General features: G+C 42.8%; 1 protein-coding gene across 1 annotated transcript in view; it reads right to left on the bottom strand.

Annotated features, from left to right (window-relative positions):
- The window catches only part of thsd7ab (thrombospondin, type I, domain containing 7Ab), a 176,958-nt gene that overhangs the window by 14,103 nt on the left and 139,087 nt on the right, over positions 1-23,768 (bottom strand). The window contains exons 19-23 of the mRNA XM_061049857.1: positions 21,904-22,019; positions 21,267-21,384; positions 14,966-15,111; positions 12,549-12,720; positions 2,099-2,272 (exon numbers count right to left, since the gene is read on the bottom strand). Of these exons, the coding sequence (XP_060905840.1) occupies positions 2,099-2,272; positions 12,549-12,720; positions 14,966-15,111; positions 21,267-21,384; positions 21,904-22,019 (726 nt within the window). The remainder of the gene's footprint in view (positions 1-2,098; positions 2,273-12,548; positions 12,721-14,965; positions 15,112-21,266; positions 21,385-21,903; positions 22,020-23,768) is intronic.

Here is a 23,768-nt window from a genome sequence, read left to right as displayed (position 1 = left end):
GAGGGAAAACATGGAGGTCACAGCAGTCAGTGTTTACAGTTTTATATTTACACTGATGTGCAGAGGGAGGCAGAGAGGTTGTGAGCAGGTGATAACGAAGACGAGGAGAAAGAGATTCAGCTGCTTCTCATCGCTGCTAGCTCTGTGAGGAGGTGTGTGTGGATACAGAGTCAGAGCCAGGAGTGGTGGGAGTATGATGTGAAAGACTTCACTGGAACAGACTTCGTACAAAAATTCTTAGGATGTCAGGAGCCACTTATAACTTCATTTGTCGATGCCAGCGCAGAACCGAGATACATTAACATTTGGAGCGGTGGAAAAAGTCGCAGGAATTCAGGTATGACAGTTTAAACTGAGAACACTCAGTCTGCAGAAATGATTCCCATGTCTGTTTTTAGGAGCACAAATCACAGAGAGCTGAAGAGATAGGGTGCATGTTAAGGGTGCTGTTTATACCGTTAAGTCAAAGTATCACAGTGCTGTTTTTTAAGGACTGACATGTTAGTCTTTAAGGTCACATATTCTCCACTTCTCCATGTTCCTCTAACACTAATATGTGCCTCTAATCCGTCTACAAACCCCCCAATGATAAGAAAAGTCCATCCTCTTTGTCTGTTGCCTGCTCCACTTTTCAGAAAATGTGTGCTCAAACAGGCCGTTTGGAGATTTTCCCTTCATGACATCACAAAGGGCAGTAGCCCCTCCCCCAGGTGGGTGACACTCCCACAGCTAGGTGTTTGTTCTACCCTCTGAGTCTGCCTTCTCAACGTAAACAATAGGACATGGAGCGAGAAAGCCCGAGACACCCAAGCCCTTCCAGAGAGGGGGCGTGGTCAGACACAGCTCATTTACATATTTAAAGGTACAGACACAGAAACAGCCTGTTCTGAGCAGGGCTGAAATAGAGGGGTTTATAGGCATGATCAAATACAGGATCAGAGTGGATTTAGAACAAGAAACTTCACACACATGTTTTGTTGAGCTCTGAGACTTATTTACACTTGAAGAGGAGAATATGTGACCTTCAAATGATAAGCTACTAGTTGAATGAAATACATGGATTTAATAAAGCCGTGAGGAAAGTCACCATCCGCATGAAGCAAAAAGAACATTCACAAACTGAAAAAACAAAATAAAGTCCAGCAAGGACAGACTGGGATCGTGGGTTCAGAGATGGTTGTGAATCAAAGGAGTCCTGTGGTATGTGCCTTAACCATTAGGACCAGCAGAGCGCCCCCACAAAAGTCTTTTTTGATGTATCTATTTGATCTGTCGTCCTCTGTCCCCAGCCTCCTCTTCCTCCGTCACCGCCCTTCCCTCTACTCTCTCGTCCTCCCCCGCCTTTTCTGCTCTTGGCTGGGCCTCTCCTCCTCCTCCTCCTCCCCCTCCCCTCTCTCTCTTCCTCAAGTGATGCTGTGAAACCAGGTCAGGCTGCTGAAGACTGCTATGGGGCTGTGTAGAGTAGCCAAGGTGGGCGGGGAAGGAGGGTAGGAGGCCACTGAGGAGGGTAGGGGGGGTGTTGGTGCAGGCTTTACACACTGAGCCGATGGCGACTGTATGCAACGAGCTTTGGTGGTGGTGATTCACAGCCTGCCTTGCACCTAATGGATGATTAACGCGCCCGGGGAGCTGCAGATATTACTACAGTAAACGAGAGATCTAACTCGAGAAATCCCACCTGGGAGAGCGCCAATTGACCCAGTGTCACAGGAAAACATGAAGTCATGGTAGATGTTTGTGTTCATTTTTCACCAGGTGAACAGCTCAGGCATTCCCGTCTCCACTCCTCTGCTGGCGTTTCCGTGTCTTCTGATGGTCAAACAGGCGAGTTCAGAGGGATCAACAACTAAAAACAGCCTCCAGGCCTTTCCCTGAAAGTTAGCGTCTTTCCGAGTTAGCCCTCTAACGCTCTACATTGTGCCCCCCATCACGAGTTGATGCTGATTCAGCTGTCCTATGTTATAAAGGCAAAACCCCCCCCCCAAAAATTACTTGTTTTTCCAACAGTTTTCTCTGTATTCAAACGGCCATTTTGAACATTTGCTGCGGGGGGAAAAAAAAGCAGATTAAAGACACCTGTTTTGAGACGTATTCCCACCTGTGCAGGGCTGAGACTCCCAGGATTGGTCTGGACAGAGCTGCAGGTTTTCAGGCTCCTGGGCCAAAACGGCTCGAGAGCGAACCTGAACCGAACCAAAGTCCACGCCGGCCCCCTTCACACAGATACTCACACACGAGCTCCAGTCCGACCACTCCATCAGGTAGCATTCACCTGCAAGAACAGGAAAAAAAGAAGAAGCATTTTAAAGTAGTGGTTCTGAACCGGTGGAGCCTCAGGATTAACTGTTTCATGAAAAATCAAGACCCACATTTAAGATACTTTTCAACCAATCAGATTCATTTAATAGAAAGTTGAGCAGGTTTGGACCTCAGACGATGCAAATGTGACAGAACATGGAAACTGAATGAAACAAACATGTTGCTTCACAAACTTTATTAGACCATTTCTTTCCCGGGCACACATTACCCGACCCACTGAAAGCGGCTCTGCGACCCACTTTTGGGTCCAGATCCACCAGTTGAGATCCACTGCTTACCCCCTTGCTCTCTATCCCTCTTCCTGCATCTTATCCCATCTCTCCCCCTATCCCTTTCCAAGCCCGGCGCAGTCTAGGCCTGTGAAGACTGTTTCGTCATGAGCCGGGGATCCGGCCGAAGATTTCTGCCTTTTAATAAGGCAGTTTTTTCTTACCACTGTAACTTTTGCTGCTTTGCTAAAGTGCTCATGATGGATAGGCCGGATCTTTGTAACATAGCAATAAGTAAGGTCCTTTACCTGCTTTTTGTAACATAACAATGAGTAAGGTCTTTTACCTGCTCTTTTGTAATGTTAACAGACAATGAGTAAGGTATTTTACCTGCTTCTTGTAAAGTGTCTCGAGATAACACTTGTTATGAGTTGACGCTATACAAATAAAAGTTGATTGATTGATTGATTGATTATGGGATATGTATAGTTATTAAGACCATTGATCTCCACATCATTTAATGGAAACACTTCCTCACACACATCCTCTGCTCTTTGTGCAATCTGTTTAACTGTGCAGCAATATCTACACTCTCCAACAAAGCACATTTTGTATATTTAGATTTGTAAAGATTACTTATATATTCAATTCCCTGAGCTTTGTTCTTAGCTTATTATTCTTCAGATACTCTCACGACTGAATGGGAATAATAAAGTATTTCTGATTCTGATTAATCTCTCCAATGTGAGGAGTTTCAGCTTTTCTCTCTCTTCTTATATCATTGGTAACTCAATGTTCCTGTGTTCTATTAGTCCGACGAAATCGTTGGACTAGAGATAATTCTTTATTTTTAACAACATTTTAATTGCAGACTAAAAAATAACCAATTATTAAAAAAGAAGTTGGCAGTAGTTTGTATGCACATATAAAGATAAATTCACGTTTCCTGAATTCACATTCATTTTGCAGATAGATTTGCATATCTTTGACAGATTCCTTAATTAAAAGAAATCTTAATTTTTGCACAAAAACATCTTAATTATTCTACACAGATCCACTTTGAAAACAGCCACTAATTAATGCAATGATGCAACAATAGACAGAACATATAACCTGTGATTAACTCAACAGTCCCTAGAACAAGCGTTTTACCTTCACACCCCAGTGAAACTCATACATCCATCCATCCTCTATTCAGTTTTTCCCCTTCAGGGTCGCGGGGTGCTGGAGCTGATCCCAGCTGTCATTGGGCGAGAGGCAGAGTTACACCCTGGACTGGTCACCAGCCAATCACAGGGCTGACATATAGAGACAGACAACCAGCCACGCTCACATTCACACCTACGGACAATTTAGAGTCACCAGTTAACCTAACGAGCATGTCTTTGGACTGTGGGAGGAAGTCGGAGTACTTGGAGAGAACCCACACATGCACGGGGAGAACATTCAGACTCCACACAGAGAGGCTCCTGTCAGACGGGGATTCAAACCAGGAACCTCCTTGCTGTGAGGTAACAGCGTTAACCACTGTGAAGCCACTAATACATCCAGCTTGATGTAAATAAAGCTAACTGAATCCCAACAGACTGAATCAGGTCTCTCTGGCATGTCTTCACTGTTTTCTGGTCAGTAGGGGATTTAAAAAAAAAAAATCTGCCATATGACCTGTAAAAAATTGCTCGGCCTGGACTCGACCTGTATCACAAATCTTTTAATTTCCTGTAAGATGGTGTGCAGACGGGAGACTTAAAGGTGAAAAGGATTTATCCATCAGGGCCCGGCACACATGCTTTTCTCTCTTCCAGTTTTCACTTGGAGCTCACTTCTATTGTAAATCTCTTGTACTTTTGTGATTTTTCTCTATTCCATTGCTTTTTTTGACTTTTAAAGATCTGTTTTAGCTCTGTTAAATATCTCCACTGCCGCTGTAGTGTCGGTATCCTTGTGGAAATCAGACCTTTAATTTAAGCAGAGCTAAAGCAATCTTTTTTTCCCTCTTAATCTACACATGAGACCGGTTTAATCAGGTCGAGATGTTAAGGTACGCCGCGGAGAAACAGAATATGTTTTAACACATCTTATCGAGATGGATCAGACGCTTTGAAGAGTTTCAGGAGGAGGAAGGTGGAAGATCAGGATGCAGGGCAGGCCGGTTTTGATCACAGCTGACAACTTCAGCTCATCAAGCAGCAGGGGAAATAGAACATGGGTCAAGGGTGGCGGTGCATGAAAGTGTGTGTGTGTGGTAATATGTGTGTGTTTGTGTGTGTTTGTGTGTGTATGTCGGGATGCCAGGATTCCCAAGCTGTCCCCGGTCCTGCACAAACTGCGCCTGAATTTCCTTCCAGATCGCACTACAGCCCCCTCTCTCTGCTCAGAAAGCGGTCTGTGCTTTTGATTGCCGTTTGATACTTCAGTGCTCCTGCACTTTGGCAAAAAAAGAGGTTGGACTGACTTTGTTATCTGGAGGAGCGATTCTCTGTGTTTCCATCTCCGGCTACCAGCAGATATCTGATGAGTTTCCTTCTTACTAAATGAAATGAGAAATCTGCGAGTGGAAACACACTCAATGCTCTCCTGAAAAATAAAATGAATTCAAACTGTTGTACTTTAAAATAAATCGCGGGTTGAAATAACAGCTAACGCTTTTCTTCCGCTCTAAAGAGACTGAGTGATGAACGTTCGATTGCGAGCCAAAATAGACCCAGTAGTTTGGAAATGAACTCTCCGTTTGTATTTAGTCTCTCTGCAGCAGAAAGTAAGTGTAATAATTCTCCCTTCAGGGACCACTGACACTGATAATCACAGACTTAGATTAAAGCTGCATTGTGTGAATATACAGTACACTGCTTTCATCAGGCGATGAGATTGTGCGTTCAGTTTCCATCATTTTTTATGGAGATGTTGTAGATTTGACCTTTTTACCCGAAGACAGAACTGTTCACTCCTTCAGCCTTCAGCTGCAGCAGTATTCAAACGGCTGTTTCAAAAAGCAAAATATTAAAGAATCTGTGACGCTTCACCTTTAATCTGAATGTCCCAGAGGTAATAGTAGGGCTGGGTATTTCCCAACAACCCCACGATACGATACATATCATGATCATCATTGATTTTGGATAATGACCGCGTCCGACCAAGAATTCACCACACAGCTGTTCTTTAGTGTTGAGAGAAACAGCAGAGGACAATTAAGGATCCTACAACTTCAAACACTTCACTTCAGATCCTCACAGATCCTATGAATACATTTAAAGATTTTAATCCCAGCGCTATGATTTGGGTGTTATTGTGAACTGCACCATCGTTCAATTGTCTTTTCAAACTGTCAACTGTATCGATTCTGTAACATCTGCATCCACACATGTATTTGCCAGATTATAATTTCTTTTGAGTACCTGCTTCGGCAGCGCTGTGAATTCACAGACTGGGACGCCAACATTACACCGTTGCAGAATCAATATGAACGTCTGAGAGGGTGATGGCGGTGAAGTTTTAGTACGCCGCTGCTGCAGAGTTGCACCAGGAAAGGGGATTGTGTTTGTGATTTTAGTATCCAGTATTTGTTTAAATTATTCATATTGTTTGTAAAACTGCTGATGGCAGACTTGTTCTTGGCTATACAAAGCTCCGCCCCTTTTTATGTGAACACTCAGGGTTGACTTGTCAGGTCGATAACCAGCTTCCTTTGTCAGGGTTTGTGACGACAGATATCCAAAACACACTCTGGGTATGTTTGCACTCGCTACATGCTACAGACCCCGGATGTACAGAGTCCAGCAGCTTTTGTTTTGAGCTCAACTGTCTGCTCTGCTCGACAACACAAAAGCTCCATCAAATCCTGCAGCTGACAAGCCTCCATCACCGAACCTGACAACGACTCATCACCCTGAACCTTTGAAGTGTTAATCCCGTCTGTGAGATTCTCTCTCTCCGATTTTTCACTGTTGACATCCTCGCTGCCAATCTGATAACGTGCTTCTCCCTCCACTGCAGCGCTGAGACATCACCTGTTAATCACAGAGTGGTCAGTGGAGGTCTAGCTGGTATTGATGAAGTCTTCTCAAAGCACAATGGTTACCTCTGCTCCTGCTAAATGCACACTAGCTACTTTTATTGAGCCTGGAGAAAATGGAGTACTGCTGCTGAAGAGGATTTATCACTGTTAAGAGCTTCTGCGCCCTAAACATGTTTTTAAAGAACATTTAAAAAAACAGTTTCACAAGTTTTCTTTAGCAACAATGTGATATAAACACCACCCACATGTTTAGGATTTTTATAATGTATCAAGCCGGCACATATCTTTACAACCTCTGGAAATTTGGCTTGAATAAAATGCATTTATGATATGATGTGACAGCTCTCATTTTGAGTCGCTGGTCGGCCTAGTGGTTTGGTCTCGCCCCATGTACGGAGGTCGCTGTCTTCCAAGTGGGCCGCCTGGTTTGACTCTGGACTGCAGCTCATTTCCTGCTTGTCATTCCCCACTCTCTCTCTCTCTCTCTCCCATATTTCCTACTCTATCCACTGTCCTTCAAACAGAAGGCCCCAACCCCCTCCCTCCTCCACCCAGCTCATTTCAGGCTCAAGTTTTTGTCAAGGCATTTCAAATCAGAATGTGATTGACATCTGCACCAGGCAGACCGGCAGAGGTGATGTCACATGCTTCATTTTGCAGCCCTTACAGTACGACATCAGTACGTTTAAGCAGTTCAACTTGGATTCAAAGACGAGAGCAGAAGCCGTGCAAGCTGAAAATATATCTACAATCACTGAGTGATGAGTTACATAATGCTTTGATATCTTAGTCATAGTAAGCATTTAGCACACACATGCACCTTAAGCTGATTTTTTTGTTTTGTTTTCAGAGCGATTAAAACAGGACAAAATGATGCCTCTGCATTGCACGATATTGTTACCGAAACTCAACTCAAATAGTTTTTAGATCTCGTCATTCTGTGTCAGTTTACATTCACTGTTAAGCTAACGGGCTAACTAAAGAGCGCTAACATTAGCATGCTAACACAACAATGCAGGACACAGGCGATTGCAGCTCGAGCAAAGGACTATTTTGTCTGCAGCTTGGGCTTAGTGGTGCTAGATTATGCTGCATTCTAATTGATAACTCCTTCATGCAAAAGTGAGTGGAGAGGGGTTGGAGGTGTGTCTCTGGAGGAGAGCGGAGGCTTCAGTATGGAGGAGGTGTGGCCAAACAGCAGTTTGTTTTGGTTTCATGCTGGTGCTCAAGGGCGACACCTACTGCATCAAAAAGTCGCACATTCTTCCTTTAACAATGAGATGAATCAATCATGATAAATTATTCAATGACACACGTGTGTACTTGTAGGGACACGTTGCAGGTTGAGACTTGAATATGCTGGAAGCTGTCCATCAAACGCAGCGAGCTCAGTGCTCTCCTGAGTGTGGAGAGAGGGACGTTTCTGAGTCGCTGTGTGAAGACGAGCATGAAGGACGCAGAGAGGAGACACCTGGCAGGCGGTGAACGGAGAGTCTGACATGCTTCTGGTTTCAAGGCATTTATTTTATAGGGAGAAAGTAGAAGTTCAATTAGACTCTAGCTGCCAGCTGGGTTTGGTGTTATGCTGACCGGACGGCGATAAACCACTTACTCACTTAATGAAATGAAACTCTACATCTGTGTGCGGGATAATATTTCACAGGTTTTGCTCTGGAGGGTCGTTCGTCTTGTAACTCACAGCAGATGTCCAGCTCAGCATAAAGACGGTGGCCGAGACCTAATCAGTCACCGAAACTAAGAAAGTCCTCCTGTGCAGGTCGATCATGCACCGACGCTGCCAGCTTTGAGGGTTTGTTACCCGCAGAGGCTACTCATGCTGAAAATGTGTGCACACATGGCACGAGCGATTTGGGAGGAGGCGTCGACCACATGGCACATGGTGAAGGTTTACAAGGGTTCTCCTAACAGCCGTGCATGAAAACTGATTCATATTATAAGTGATGAATATTTTTCAGATCAGGAAAATCTTTTACGGTCTTTGGTTTGTCAAATGTTGAACTAACACGAGTTGAAGGCGTCACTTTATACTCTGCTAAAGAGATAATCTTTTCTGATAATTACTTGACAGTTTATATATATATATAAAATATATTTTATTAATAATCTGCAGATCAATCAATGTTTCATTAAAACTATTGTTAGTTGCAGCCCTGTTTGCATTTAAAGTTTATACAGCATACATCAAAAGTTATTATTTTTTTTTTTCAAGATTTATTTTTGGGCTTTTTGTGCCTTTAATGGAGAGATAGGACAGTGGATAGAGTGAGAAATCAAGGAGAGAGAGAGTAGGGAATGACATGCGGGAAAGGGGCCACAGGCTGGATTTGAACCCGGGCTGCCCGCTTGGAGGACCACAGCCTCCATACATGGGGCGCGTGCAATAACCACTGCATCACCAGCGCCGCACCAAAAGTTATTTTAATGAAGTATCACTTTTTATATACAGTGTAATAAAAGGTTGGAAGTCAGATCTTTTGGTGTCTTCACATGTTAGAGCATGACGTCATTCATGATATCTTAATCTTTTAGATCATTGGTTCTCAACTGGTAGGTCAGGACACAAAAGCCGTTTTCAGTAAGTTTTTTTTTTGGGGGGGGGCTTGATGCTCTGTCAGATCTAAAGTTGTCAAAATGATCTCATCTGTACGTGTTAAATTCGATTATGACAACATGCTTACTAGATAGTTTATTTTAAGGTCTGTCGATAGAAGCAGCCGTTGCTCAGTCTTCAGGGACTTGGGTTGGAAATTAGGGTCGCCTGAGGGTCGTCGGGTCAAGTCACGGTGAGGACTAAGTCCGGAAATTGGTCTGGTAGCTGAAGAGGTGCCAGCTCACTTCCTTAAAACTACTGAGTCACCTTTGAGGAAGACACTGAACCCAGAACTGTTCACAAGCAGTGCAGCCTCCTCACTCCGACATCTCTCCATAGGAAGTCCATATATGGTCCTGTTTGTGCATGTTAGTGAGCGATGTGATGAGTGATCTGAGGACGTTGACACTTGACTCAAAACAATTCAACATTTAAAAATCATCTCGTTAAGTCCTCATCCTCAAAACATTTTCTCTCATAGCTTTCAAATTAGAAACTTTTTTTTAATTGAACGCTAAGAAGCCAGTTTTGGTTTTGTCACATCGAACAAGTGGGTTAATTGTAACCTGCTGGATCTTTGATTTGTCTTTTCTTTAAAATGTAAATCAGGTTACATTGCCTTCATGTTTGAAATGATCCATATTAACCGCCTTTGCTTTCATTCAAATGCGTTTCATTTTAAACGAACCATACGGATAATCAACGTATAGAAAACACTTCTTCAGTCCTTTTCTCCTCTCAATCGGCCTCTCCATTCACATGTGAGGTGAATAAATGCATAAATTAAATGTTATTGTCATGTTCAGAACACCAGACTGATATTCAGGGAGGTTTGTAAGCTCAGTGTTTTGTCTTTTTTTTTTAACATCAGCCCTCAGGGTTTCGTTATCTCGCCCACACAGATTATTGATTGCGTCCTTGTTTCTCTTCATCTTTATTTCATCTGTGTCGATTTAATCACGTCGGCTGTATGTGTCTTCACTGCACACACGGAATACATTTAATTTAAGAGGTCACAGCTTTCGTTTCAGATCGGCCATCTCTGTTATTTTCCGCGGTGAGAGCAGGTGGTCCTGAATAGCTCGTGTCCACCACATAAAACAGAAAATAGTTCTTGACAGCGGCGCCTCCGGCTCGGCCAAGCACTTCCCCGAGAACGACGAGCAGCTTTCAAGCCTGTGTTTTTTAACACTCTGCATGTGGAATTACAGCCCAGCTGAAACACGGCTACAGCGAGTGGACGGACATCAAGTAAAAAAAGAGGAAAAGCGTGGGAACCTGGGAGACTAAAAAGTACATGTAGAGTAAAATTGAGACCTTTTCAGAGGAGAGCGGAAGGCTCTCTGTAGTACCTTCAGGCAATGAAATACAGCTCCACCAGCAAATGTACCTCGCATAAAACAGCACCTTTACACAATCTGCTGTAATGTAGTCCATTTATTCTGCCTTCAGGTAGGCTCTGAATCTAGAGGTCAAGATAGACACTGAGTGCTGCTGCTTAGAGATAATCAAATCTGCCCTGTTACAAAAGTATTTTTAGTGGCTGCCTTGTGATACAAATCAAACTGCAGGAAAGTGTTGATATGTGCGGTGCAGAGTGACTCCTGTGTTCTGCTGGTTGAACCAGCTCTTTGTTGAGACCTCCAAACAAGCCGCAGCTCCGATAAATATTAGACTTTAAAATCTGTCTGACACCCAGATGGTCGTGGCTTTACTGACCTGAGAATCTCTCCATTCGGTTCTACATTAACCTTTAGACTCGGAGAGTAAAGATTAACCAATGCATTTTGAAGAACAGATTCAAGAGTCAGAAATTTGACTGCAAATAAACTGAACCAACACAAAACGAATAATGCTGATACAGAGTCGAATCACTGCTCAGGATTCACATGTCTCTGTCAAGAAGTTTGCAGCTTCGGGAATTGTTCAGAGACACAAAGTTAAATGTCTAACTAGTGTTGGCATGCTCGACCGTTGATGCTGGGTCTGAGAGAAAACAACAGGAAACAGTTTTTTAATTATTGATGTCGCTGCAGAGAGGCTACAAATTCTCAAACGTTGATTCTTCACACACTTCAGAAGAAGAAAATAATCGAGTCAGATTCAAGGGGGACACCCGACACTCATTATTTTAGAAATATGAAAATATGGTCAAACACACACACAGACACACAGACACACACACACACTCACATATATATAAATTATATACATGTAAACACTTTTCAGGCTCTCATGAGAGAAGCTTGATGTACAGATGTATCAAAGGATTCTCAGAACTCCTTTGTAGCTGCTGACAAATCCCAGTCATAGTTCTGTGTGATACCAGTCGTCCCAGTGGAGACACTGGTACAGCTGTCTTGTATAGTATTGGTGGTGTCTGTTTGTCTTTTTACCTTCTTTACGTTCTTAACCCGTTAGTTTTTATCCGCTTACAATGGACTCCTGAGTCTGTCAATAAAGATGATGTATAAATATATATGGACGGGCATTAAAAATTAGCTTAAGCTGGCCAAAGGGTGGACAATTTTCAAATGTGGGAGACCAGTCATAGTGACAGTTTCAACTGATTTTTTTACTGTATAATGCTCCTAATCTAAACACTAGATGACTTGACCAGACAACGAGACCACACACCGGCCGATTGTAAAAAAAACGATTCCATAGACACGAGATCTCACAGAAATCCATGTGATCAAATGTGACTTCAAAAGAAAAAGCTAAGCTAACAGCTAAGCAGACGATAAAAGTGTTTGACAATAGCCCCAATGGGATGCTTTTGCAAAATGTAGGGATATACCGTCAAGTTCTTGTTTGTTAAGAATTAGAAGGACATCAAGTACAGGGGACAGACTTCCTGAAGCGCAGCTGAAAACTCGGGGTGACTAAATCTTTACAGTTAAGGGTCTGGATCGAGCTGCCCCCCTGAAATCAGATCAGCAGACGGAGTAACCTCTTCTAAATCTTTTCCTGAATTCACCTCCTGGGTTTTTTGACCGTCTTCTGTTATTCGTCATCCATGGTTTTATAGATTTCACCTGTTTTATTTGACATGTTTTTTACGATTAGTTGTCTTGTTGGCTTTCTTTACAGCTAAATGCACTTTGTTGTGTTTGTGTGAAGCCCTTAGTTTAGTAAAGTACTGAATATCATTACGATTATCATCTAACCCCCGACATGATGCCTCTTATGCTGCAGCTGAGGTAAACAAACAAACCGCCTCAGAGCGATGACAGCGACTCAGGAACACAGGTAATAATATCCCATAACCCCAGAAGCATTGTGGGTGAAGCTTCTGCTTCTACTGCATCCTGTGTTTGGACATGACTTTGAAGGTTTTTGCTCTTGCAGCGCCGGAAGCTCAAAATAAGCAGAATGTGAGCAGCCGTGTTACCTGGGCAGGGAAGCGTGCAGGCCTCTTTCAGTGTGATCTGCTTGTCTCCGTCGACGGCGAGCTCCAGGCTGCTGCACAGCTCCTCGTCCACCAAACCGTCGCCTTCACGGGAGCCGTCGGACACGAAGCAGGACAGGTTCCTGTAGCGCATGCCGTGCCCGCACACCACACTCTGACAGCACGGGAACACCACAGAAGAAGAGGAAGAAGAAACAGGAGGAGGAGGAGGAGGAGGATGAGTTATCACAGTGAGACGACAGCCATGGAGGTAGTTAAAAAGTGGGAAATTATACAGTGTGGCTGGAATAAATTGAAAACTGAGTTAATGATGTTAAAAAAAAACCTGAAGCTGTTCAAGCTCTTATATGAGGATTCTTTTCCTAACTAGGATAAATAGTGCGGCTCTGTAATAATGACGACGTATTAAAGTCTATGTTGATGTTATTAATGCGCGCAAAGTGCATATAAATCCAGACTGCATATAATATTAATGATACATTGAAGCTTTTTAAAGCTGCAGTAAAAGGTAACAGTCAATACGTCCTGATGACTTCCATTATTGAATCAGCACAGATCAGAGTGGACGCGATGTAAACAACACGTTTGAGGCTTCATCAGAACAGAGAGAGGTTTAAAACTGCAGGTCGAGCCGTGATGATTCACTGCTTTGTGATTCTCTGCACATTTCCAGTTTTCAGCTCAGATTGAGAAATCACATATGTTATTAAGATCTGCACAAAGAGGCTCGTTGTTTCTCCTCGTCTTGGCATACTTTAAGTTTATCGGGAAAAAAAGAAGAAAGAAAAGAGAGTCTGTCATCTCTTTTGTTGATGTAATTGCTGCAGAAGTGAAATCTGTGTTTGTGTAAAATAAAGAACATTTAGTTGCTGTGAGATTCTCGTCTCTCTTTTCAGAACACACACAGACGACACAGATGTTTAAGGTGACATAATGTGCAAAATACACTTCACCATGTTTTTACAGGAGGAGAGGGAGAAGGGATAGGAGAGATAGGAGGAGGAGTAGGAGGAGGAGGAGGAGGAGGATGGGTAATAGGAGGAAAAAAGGAGAAGAAGATGGAGAATAAAGAGGAGGAGGTAGAGAATGGGGAGGAGGAGGAGGAAAAAAGAATCAGAAGAGGAGGGATAAACTGGGGGAGGATGAGGGGTAGAAGGTGAAATACGAGAATGAAGATGGAGGAGACAGAGATGGAGGAGGAGGTAGAGGGGTAGAGGGAAAATTAGAAGAATGAGGAGGAGGAGGAGGAAGATGGGGAAGAAGAAAGATTAGGAGCATGAGGGGCAGAACGAGAAATAGAAGAATGAGAAGAGGAGGAGGACTAAGAAGAAGGAAAGAATGAGAAGAAGGAGCCGGAGCCGGAGGAGGAGAAGAAGATTGAAAAGCAGAAGAAGGAGAAGGAGGAGCAGGAGAAACACCTCAGGATCATCTGGAGGTTAACTCCCAGACGACTTGAGAAAGAAGATTTTTAGGAGCAAATTAAATTTGTATCGACTTCGTTCTTTATGAAAAACAACTCGAGTTTGTTTGGCTGCACTGTAAACACACACACACACACACACACACGCACACACACACACACACCCACTGGTTTCATCTTCTGTTTTATTTCTATCTGCTCAGTGAGCGTTGTAGCCGGGCTATTTCTGTGCACTTGCTGTTACCATGGTGAAACGTGGAGTTTCCAAATCAAACAGGACTATCAGCAAAGACCTGCAGACAACTGATTTGGATATCTCAACGAGGAGAGCGGAGGTGAGATGACTGGATCGGCGGTAACCTTACCTTCTCTCTCTCTCTCTCTCTCTCTCTCTCTCTGTATGTGTTCCTCTCGTCATCCTTTAGAAGAAGACTGAGACGATAGGACGGTCGACGGAATTCATTTAGAGAAATGAAGGACTTAAATGAATAACTAGACGTGACACGCCGCTCTCTGTGTGCCCATAAAACTACACAGACGCCTGAGAAGTTTTGTTTTATGTCATTACACGATGCAGCAGATTACTTTAATATTCTGACCTGGTGGCTCACGATGCAAAACGAAGAGTAACTGCTGCCAAATATCTTGGCAGGGGTCTCGGTTTACTGTAATGGATCAGCATTACAAGTGCATTAGATTGATTTTTAGTGTCCATCTCACAGAATAACTGCACGCGCAGGGATTTGATAGGGCTGTTCATCAATACTAAAGAGTCCATTATTATTATTTTATTTTTTTGCAAGGTGCTGAGATTTCTGTCTTCTGAAATCCACTTTTGGCTCAAACTCTGGTGTGTATTGATCTCGGCGGAGGCGGGGACCTGTCAAAGCTGCATTTCTCGTAGCTGACAGTGGTCGATGTGATCGTTAATAATTAATGTCACTGGATTATTGTGTAATGTAATGATTCATTGACGTACCTCCACCCGACACTCGGACCAGGGGCTGTACTGCCAGCGGTAGCAGGGGCGCACCGGGCAGGGCTTCCACTGCTCCATCTGAGAGGGGCAGGGCCGACCGTCGCCCTGGGAGGCCTGAACCACCGCCCGCTGCCGCCACATCTTACCTGTGGAAACACAAAGGAAGTGACATCATCAGCTTTGAAGAAACACTTATTTTCCAACTTGATATTTGTGTATTTTCTAGGACTGAAAAAAGTCAACATTTGAATCATCACTTTAGAAGATCCTAAGTTTCTGACAGAACTCCCACTCAGCTCTCTCATCCCCGGTGTCCAAGTCCAGGACAGACTCGCTTTATATCGCCTAGTTGCTGTCACACAACTCTCCAATCTATGCCCAACGCTCTTCTTCTGCCTGTATTAAACATGGACATATTCTCAGTGACGTCATCCCATTAGTATCTGAAGCTCAGTTTTTTTTTAACTTACACAGTACACAGATAAAACATACAACTTCAGGAGATGCTTTTCAGTTACACTTGTCATTTTCTCATGAAATCTTAACATGCCATTTTACCAAATAACTACACATCCACATCCATGCATGTATACACACACCCATTCCGTCATACCTACATTAGATAGACATAAACTTACATACATCCATATAATTGAAGCTCAGTTTTGAAATCTCTCAGACAAATTTTTGAACAACCTAAAAACTGGCAAAGAGCTGGGGCTGAGACAAACAGCTATAACACGCCCCCCCATCAGTCAGATCAGCCATACACCTTATCATAAAAAACTCTTATCCTTCATTAAATCACGACGGTAGAGTGTGTACCAAAATATAATTAAGCTATAGATACCAAATTTGTTTTTGTACCAGACATGTTTAATTCTGCTGTAAAAATTGACGTTTTAATATAGGACCTAATGGGGATTTCTTGGATTCTGCAGTTGCCTCAAGTTGACACTCAATGAACTGCACGTTTTTGCACTTTGGCATTGGCTTCATTTTTAAACACCGGAGCTTTCTGCTTGTTAAAAGATAGTTGATATGTTTTATTATTCAACCCACAGCTTATGGAAGAATTCGTAAACATTTCTCTCACACATTAAACATTAAACTTTACTTGAACATTAAACACATGAAGGCACATCGAGAAGTTCTTTGTAAGGTTGACTGACTTAAAAAGAACAAATGTCAGAGCTTTATTCTGAAAAGCCAAATCTGATTTAACAGAAAACATTCTGAGTCAGGTTCTTCCTTTACTCTCATTCAAAGAATTTGTCTCACCATGATTGCTCCGCCATACTGTTTGTGACTGAAATGGTTCAATAAAACAATTTGGTTTGGATATTAAGAAGGAACAAGTTCAGCTATGTGAGCAACAACAACAAAAGGCTCATCTCTGTCTCACTCTCTCCCGTGACTTCAACTTGGGTCTTTTGTTTTTTCATCATCAGCGTGAAAGAACAAATGCTCTGTGATTTCTTTTTCCCAAATAATACCCCCATAAAGAGTGTTAAGAGGCTGTTTCTTCTGCCCCATAAACTCGGCAGTGAACAGCTGAAGCAAACAGCTTTGGCTCATGCAGTGACCATTGTGGTTTAGCACACAGCACTCGTCCATTTCCTCAGTAAACATCTCGTTTTGGAGAGCATGTGAACGTGTAAATTAATGTTAACCGCGCGCGAGAGCACTCCACTTAACCGAGCAAACAGCCTGAAATGCTGCACTTTTTCTCTGCCATCTTGATTGAACCTTGGTCCACTTGAGTTAAAATATTTTTCTTCCACATCAATCAGCACAAGCTCTTTAAATAAATCTGATGAATTACAGCAGCTAACACCTCAGAGGCTTGTTTGATTTGAGTGCAGAGCTGTTGCCATGAATTAGCTTCCAAAAACTCGGCGCAGAAACCCCACACGTTTTGAAAACGCAAACCTTCTTGTCTACCTGTTTGTAACCACCCACTCGTCAACCTCACAACCCTTCATTTGCTGCTCCCTCTTTCATTTTCACACTGCCGAGCCAGCAATCTGCTCACCTCGGAGGAAACCTCTGCCAAACAACGACACCTTTCAACACACAGAACACAAACAGGCCTGCCTACGCACACACACACACACACACACACACTGTACAACCTCATTCTGAATTCCACCAAGAGAACATCCCACCCGCACACACACACACACACACACACACACACACACACACACACACACACACACACACACACACACACAGAAAGACATCAAATAAGGTCCCCTCTTGCTCCCTTAGCCTTTCTTAAACTTTTATCTTATTCCTTGTGATTTAGAAACTATCGCTGTACTGCCTCTTCTTCAAAGCGCTCCCTGCAGCCCCGAGGAGCAGGAAAGATGTAATGGGACAGAATCAATTTTTGTGAACCGCCGGAACAACAACCCTGCAACAGGAGGAACACATTTTCACCGCTCATTTGGGAAGACTGTAACGCCTCCAAAATAAACACTTCCTCTATTTTTTTCTGTGATATTTTTTTCGGCCAAATCGCCTCCAGAGGGAGCAGGAAGTGTCTGATAAAGGACTTTTTAAAAAAGTTTTGCTGAGCATGCTTTTTTTTTTACTCACACAACGCTTTAAAGCACATCAGTGTGGAGTCATGTAGATGCACAGGAAGCTGTTGAGGAAATAAGATCCTTTCAAGCAAACCAGGAATAAATGGCTCTATACGGAGAGTAAAAATATTTTCTGAAGCTTTATGAATGCAGGTTCCTCCAGACTTGTGTGTTTTTGTTTAACTTGCACCTTCCTGCTTCAAATTCAAATATGTACACATGAACACCTTGAGGCTGACAAGACTAATCTCAGTCTTCACATCATAAAGTAGACTACTCCCCCCACCTGAAAACAAAGTCCATGTTAACCGATGTCAATCCACAAACATGGATTTACATGTTTGTTAAACATGACAAAACTTTTTCATTAGGTGACAACTGAAGCATACATCCTTAGTCTACAGCCAGTGTAGTCTCAATTGTTTCACAGTTTAATTCTTCTGCAGAAACATTTTGTTTTTGAGAAACGAGATATTCAGCATGATTATGTATTTAACGAGACTCTACGAACCAGCCAGGTGTTCAGAGGTTTCTTTCAGATCACCCACAGAACAATTAGATGGATTATAATGAGAATCATGATGATAGACCTCAGGTCTGCCCCCTCACATTATCACAGTGCATTAACAATGTTTTTATCACCTACTTGATGAGATTATTATGTTTATTCCACGCACAGCAGAGGTAGATATGACCCCTGGTATTTGACATGATCACTGATTCATTCCTGTGTTGTTGTTGTGAGTTAAATGAAGCTGAGATCACGACGGTCTCATTTATCATCCAGCAGGTGACTGTGGGAAAAAAAACCTTTCAACACCTTTTAAAGACATGAAGGATTAAAAAAAAACAATAGTTTTACAAAACAGCAGGACAAGACAATGAGACCAACGTGACGATGTTACCATGACGATGTTACCATGAGAATGTTACCATGACGATGTTACCATGAGAATGTTACCCTGACGATGTTACCATGACAATGTTACCATGACAATGTTACCATGAGAACATTACCATGACGATGTTACCATGAGAATGTTACCATGAGAATGTTACCATGAGAACGTTACCATGACGATGTTACCATGACAATGTTACCATGAGAACGTTACCATGATGATGTTACCATGACGATGTTACCCTGACGATGTTACCCTGACGATGTTACCCTGACGATGTTACCCTGACGATGTTACCATGACGATGTTACCATGACAATGTTACCATGAGAATGTTACCATGAGAACGTTACCATGACGATGTTACCATGACAATGTTACCATGAGAACGTTACCATGATGATGTAACGATGACGATGTTACCATGACGATGTTACCATGACGATGTTACCCAGACAATGTTGTTTTTTAGCAGAATATGGAACCGAAAGATTTCTTTTTTTGTTGTTGTAATTTTCCTATGATACCTGGAGCATAAAACACAGCTTGGACCACCGCTGTGCCCGTCAATGTCAATTCACCCTCACCCACCAATCGAAACCAAGAAGTGGACTTTGATATCAACTTTGTCAACGACAATAGCAGAGGAGAAACTGATCCGGGTTTTCTTTTTGATGGAATAATTTCCAGGTCTGAAGCTGCTGCTAAAGCCAGAAGGCAATTCTTTTAAATGTTTTCTTGGTGAGATTCCATTGAGTAAAAGCAAATACCAAGGGTATTTATATGTGCAATCTGAAATAGATTTAATGTTCACTATCCAGGGATGCTGGATGCTTAAGTGCTACTAATTTCGTTACCTAGAGTTCACATAACACCTTTTTTACTAAACTGAGATATTCTTGATGTCATTGAGGAATATTTTGACTGCTCGGCATGAATTTGTAAAGACTGAACACACTGCAGACCAGCGAGGTTTCACAGATTAACCCTATTAAGCTGACTCAGTGGGCCCTTGTGTCTGCTGCTCATCGACTCGATGTGTTTGGACATTTGCCATCATGACGGCTGAGCTCCGTCTGATTGATTCATCCTCCTCTTTTATTTAAAGTCTTCAAGAACATATTGACTATATTTTATAACTGGATTTAATGAAAGTATCTTTTATTATGTATCCCTCAGCTCGACTCTCCTCACTCTGCTAACTTTCACATTCTCTGTGAATTTAACTGATTCTTGAACATAAAAAGTGCAATAATAAGATCAAATCTGAACATTTATCACAGTCAGATTGGGCTTAAAGGGAATTTGTGCCACATTAATGTGATTGTTCAATACGCGTTGTTGGTAAATGTGGTCAGAAAAGTCATATATTCCTCTGAGCTTGCTGTTCTGACCAAGACAACAAAGTTCTCCTGCTCTTGGAGCTTTGCCGGCGGTAAACTTAATGTACCAGAATGCATTGCAAGTAGCAGCAGCAGCAGCCTTGACCTCTTGGTCCGCTGCATTTCTTCCCCCATCTACTCTGGCTGGGGAAAAAAACTCAGCTACATATCCAAGTCAGCAAAAATAAACGAAAAATGTATCCTTGGCCACAAAATCCCCAGTGCACATATTTTTGATACTGTTTTTGCTTCAGGAGAAAATGTAGACAGCGAGGCAAGGTGAAGACTTCTGAGAAATCTGAGCTTCTTGGAGGCCACCAACTACACCAAATGATGTCACCTGAGGCTGAAAGGTTTTACAGCTTTTCCCCAGGACCTTGTGTTTTCAAATAAATCAACAACTGAAGAAACTTCTGTGTTGATAACTGAGATAGATACAGAGACTATCTTGAAAATCGGTAAACAAAGAGCCTCATTCAACAACCGTTCTTAGTTTGATTTAAAATAAACACAAGGTTCCCTAAAGAAAAAGGATAGGCGCTTGGTGAGGACCCCAACCCGCCACGCCTCACACACACATGCATTCATCAGCATGCTTTGCCTTACTGATGAGTTACATACTCCACCACATGGCTCATAGTGGCCACCACAACCCAAACAGCATTGCCACCTTCTACAGACCCGACTCCAGTGACCACACTGATACTTTCTACCCTATGGCACATAATGGCCCCCACAACTCAACCATGAGACTAGATGGACAGCAAGAGCCAGCACATCACTGGGGCCATCAAGTGGGCCCCTTCCTTCACCAGTGTTTCCTCAAGTCAGGACCACGTCCCCTCATGAAGGCTCAACAGTTACCTTCAGGATCCCAGAGCCGCCCACTCCCTGCGAGCTCTCACCACCTGCAGAAGCTCTCTGTGCTATCAAATCCTTATGTAGCTAACAAACAAAATGACAATGTTTGAGTGTGCCAATAGCAGAATACAAAAGAGAACAACATAAAAAGAGTCTTTAGAAAGATGTGAGACAGAGGACGGGGGAGGCAGAGCCAGGGAAGAGGTGTTACTTTTCACATCTTGTTGGCTTCCCAGAATTATCAAACCTGCCTTTAAGAACACGTCATGCATCTGACAAAGGTTTTTCTTACTATCTTTTCAAAAGACAAATTTAAGAAATTGGTGAATGCGGCAAATACTTAGCACTAATATATATTGTTGAACCTGCTTTCAGAGACGGTGTCTAGTTGGAGAAAGAGAACATGATTTTATTTCATTTCTTGCCGTCAGTTAGTTCTGTCTAAGTTTTTGACCACAGTACCAATTTTCCCGGATAAGAATGTCAACTAAATGTCAGGGACAGTTTAGACGGTTCATATTGATCGCAGCTGTGAGCAGAATGTCCCGTCTATTGTGAATCTTACCTTCTAATCCACATGTCTGCGAACACTCGGACCAGACCGACCACCCCGACAGCTGACAGTTGACGGGACACTCGACCACACAGGAGACGTTCATCTGCCACTTCTTCTCCAATTTCAACTGCAGCACATGGAGAAAATGAAGAGGGATAACACATGACTACCCATCACATCATTGAGAATAAAACTGCCCAGTCACAGCACAGCCAACTCAATCTGTCCCGGCCTGATGTCTGCTTGACCTCTTCGCACTACAATTCCCAGAAGCCTTTGTTCTTGTGGAAGGACTTTGCTGAGCAGCATCAGGACCGGCACAATGTGTTTTTGTGAACGAGCCAGATGATGAAGTGGGCCAAGGGTTAAATAGCTGTGGGGACGCTGTGCCGCAGCCCGCCGGCTACAATTACAGGGAGCAGAGACACATTAGGAATGAATTAAACCCTCAGCCTGAGGCCACGACAACAATCTCAGCGTGGGAACAGATCTGAATATTTCATGTTCCTGTGGGCCTAATAGTAGTGCAAGGGTGGAATAATATATAATAATGACTGATGTGATTACGTCATTAAGAGAAATGAGGATGTCAAGGAAAGAAAGGAGAATCAGAAAGGAGAAATTAGGTGTTTTGCGCAGGTCTCACCTCCTCGCAGAATTTGATGTCCACTGATTTGCCGTCGCTGCGAACACAGTCCAGCATCCGGGTCTTGATGCCGCCCCCACACACGGCATTAGGACTCAGCTGACATGTGCTCCAGTCTGCGGACAAACAACATCATTACCTTTAAAAACTGAGGGTCTGAACTGAGGGCCAGCTATCAGACTGCGGCTCAGTTGGTAGAGTCGGTCGTCTCTCAACCGGAAGGTCGGGGGTTCGATCCTGAGCTCCTGAAGCTACATTACAGATGTTACCTTTGGCAAGACACTTAATCCCACAATTGCTTCATTGGCCACGTATGGATTAGTTACTTCTGATGGTCACTTTACATAGCAGCCTCTACCATCAGTGTGTGAATGTGAAGGTGTGACCTGCGGTGTAAAAGTGTTTTGAGTAGTCAGATCACTAGAAATTTGCAATAAAAGCCCAACTCCATTTACCATTCCGCAAACACACACAAAGGTTTAAATGCACCCCTAACTGCGCTGCAGAGCAAACAATGTATCTGTGTGCCAGTACAGTTTGCATGTATTTAAATAAACCATTAGGGCCTGTGTCAACTGAAAAACCTTTTTTTGCACTGGTAGTGCCTGCCTATTTTTATTAAAATGCAGTTTGCTGTTTTTAGCCCAAGTTTCCTAAGCCCAAATCGCCCTCAGTGCTAATGTTCGTCACACATCGGTGAACCAATTTGACATTGTTTAGCCACAGACGCTGAGATCCAGTGTTTGGCTGAGTTGAATAATTTGGCTGAGTTTTGACTATTTTCTTCCCTTTAGACAAGTCGGCTACTCTATATGTATATTTGCAAATAATCGACGGGGAAATTACTCGCAAGGAACATCCCTTAGTTTAGAGATAATGACGAGAGTAGTGAGAGAGAGAAGAGTTAAGAAGCAGGCTGGAGATCCATGACAGTCTGCTGGAAGACACTGACACACGCATTAGAGCAAAAAGCTCATCAACGAGAGCAACCCCTTTCATCTCCAGAAGATAGAGTAATTAAACCCATTAATAATAGTAAAATAATAATGATTACAGCAGGTTTCAGGTAAGCTAACTTTACATGCACCTGTAATAGAAAGAAAAAAGTAACGCTGAATAAATCATCTCAGGGTTTATTATATTCACTCTCCTTTACAGAGAAGCAGGTGCAGGAATATAAGTGAGACATATCAGTATGAGAAGAGCTGCAATGATGGTGGACAACATGTTCCTCTGCTAGCTGACATGTTGCTGAAAGATGCATTCATCACACCTGCTCCAAACAAAACTAGAATCACACCCTTACATAAAAAAAACCCACTTCACAGTATAAAGCAAACATTTACCCAGTGTTTAGCATCTTGCTACCTCTGATATTACCTCCCTGGGTGCAAGGCAGGTGAGAGGGAAAAAGGGGGAGGAAAGAGTCACAAGAAACCAGCTTTTTCACCGCTGTTCCTGCTCTGTACTTTGTGGATGTATTTTTCAGTTGAAGCAGGATGACGTGGCGAGACAAAACACAAGAAGACGCTGCTCAAAAGCGTTCAAATGCGTCAGCTGTCGAAAAAATTCTTTACACTTCAGAATAAATAAATCCCAGACGGTGGGAAACAAGCGTGGTGTGTGTGAGCTTTGAGGGTGAACACACAGAAATGCTCTGTCACATCACGTCGCCTCATTGCTTTGAAAGTTGTTTAGCTTAAGCCTTTATTTTCCTGATATAAGAAGCAATCCACGACTTTCAATTGAAATGTAATTCAGATCCAGATTTCTGATTTGGTGTATTGACACAGCCAAACACGGTCGAGCTAATTGCACGTCATGTTGCTGACGTAAACAAAAAATCTCCTTCCTCCTCTGCACTG

The sequence above is a fragment of the Labrus mixtus genome, chromosome 11 (genome assembly GCF_963584025.1).
Source record: "Labrus mixtus chromosome 11, fLabMix1.1, whole genome shotgun sequence".
NCBI classification, from domain to species: Eukaryota; Metazoa; Chordata; class Actinopteri; order Labriformes; family Labridae; genus Labrus; species Labrus mixtus.
Note: the sequence above shows the minus strand (reverse complement) of the source record. Positions and strands in the feature narration are given on the sequence as shown.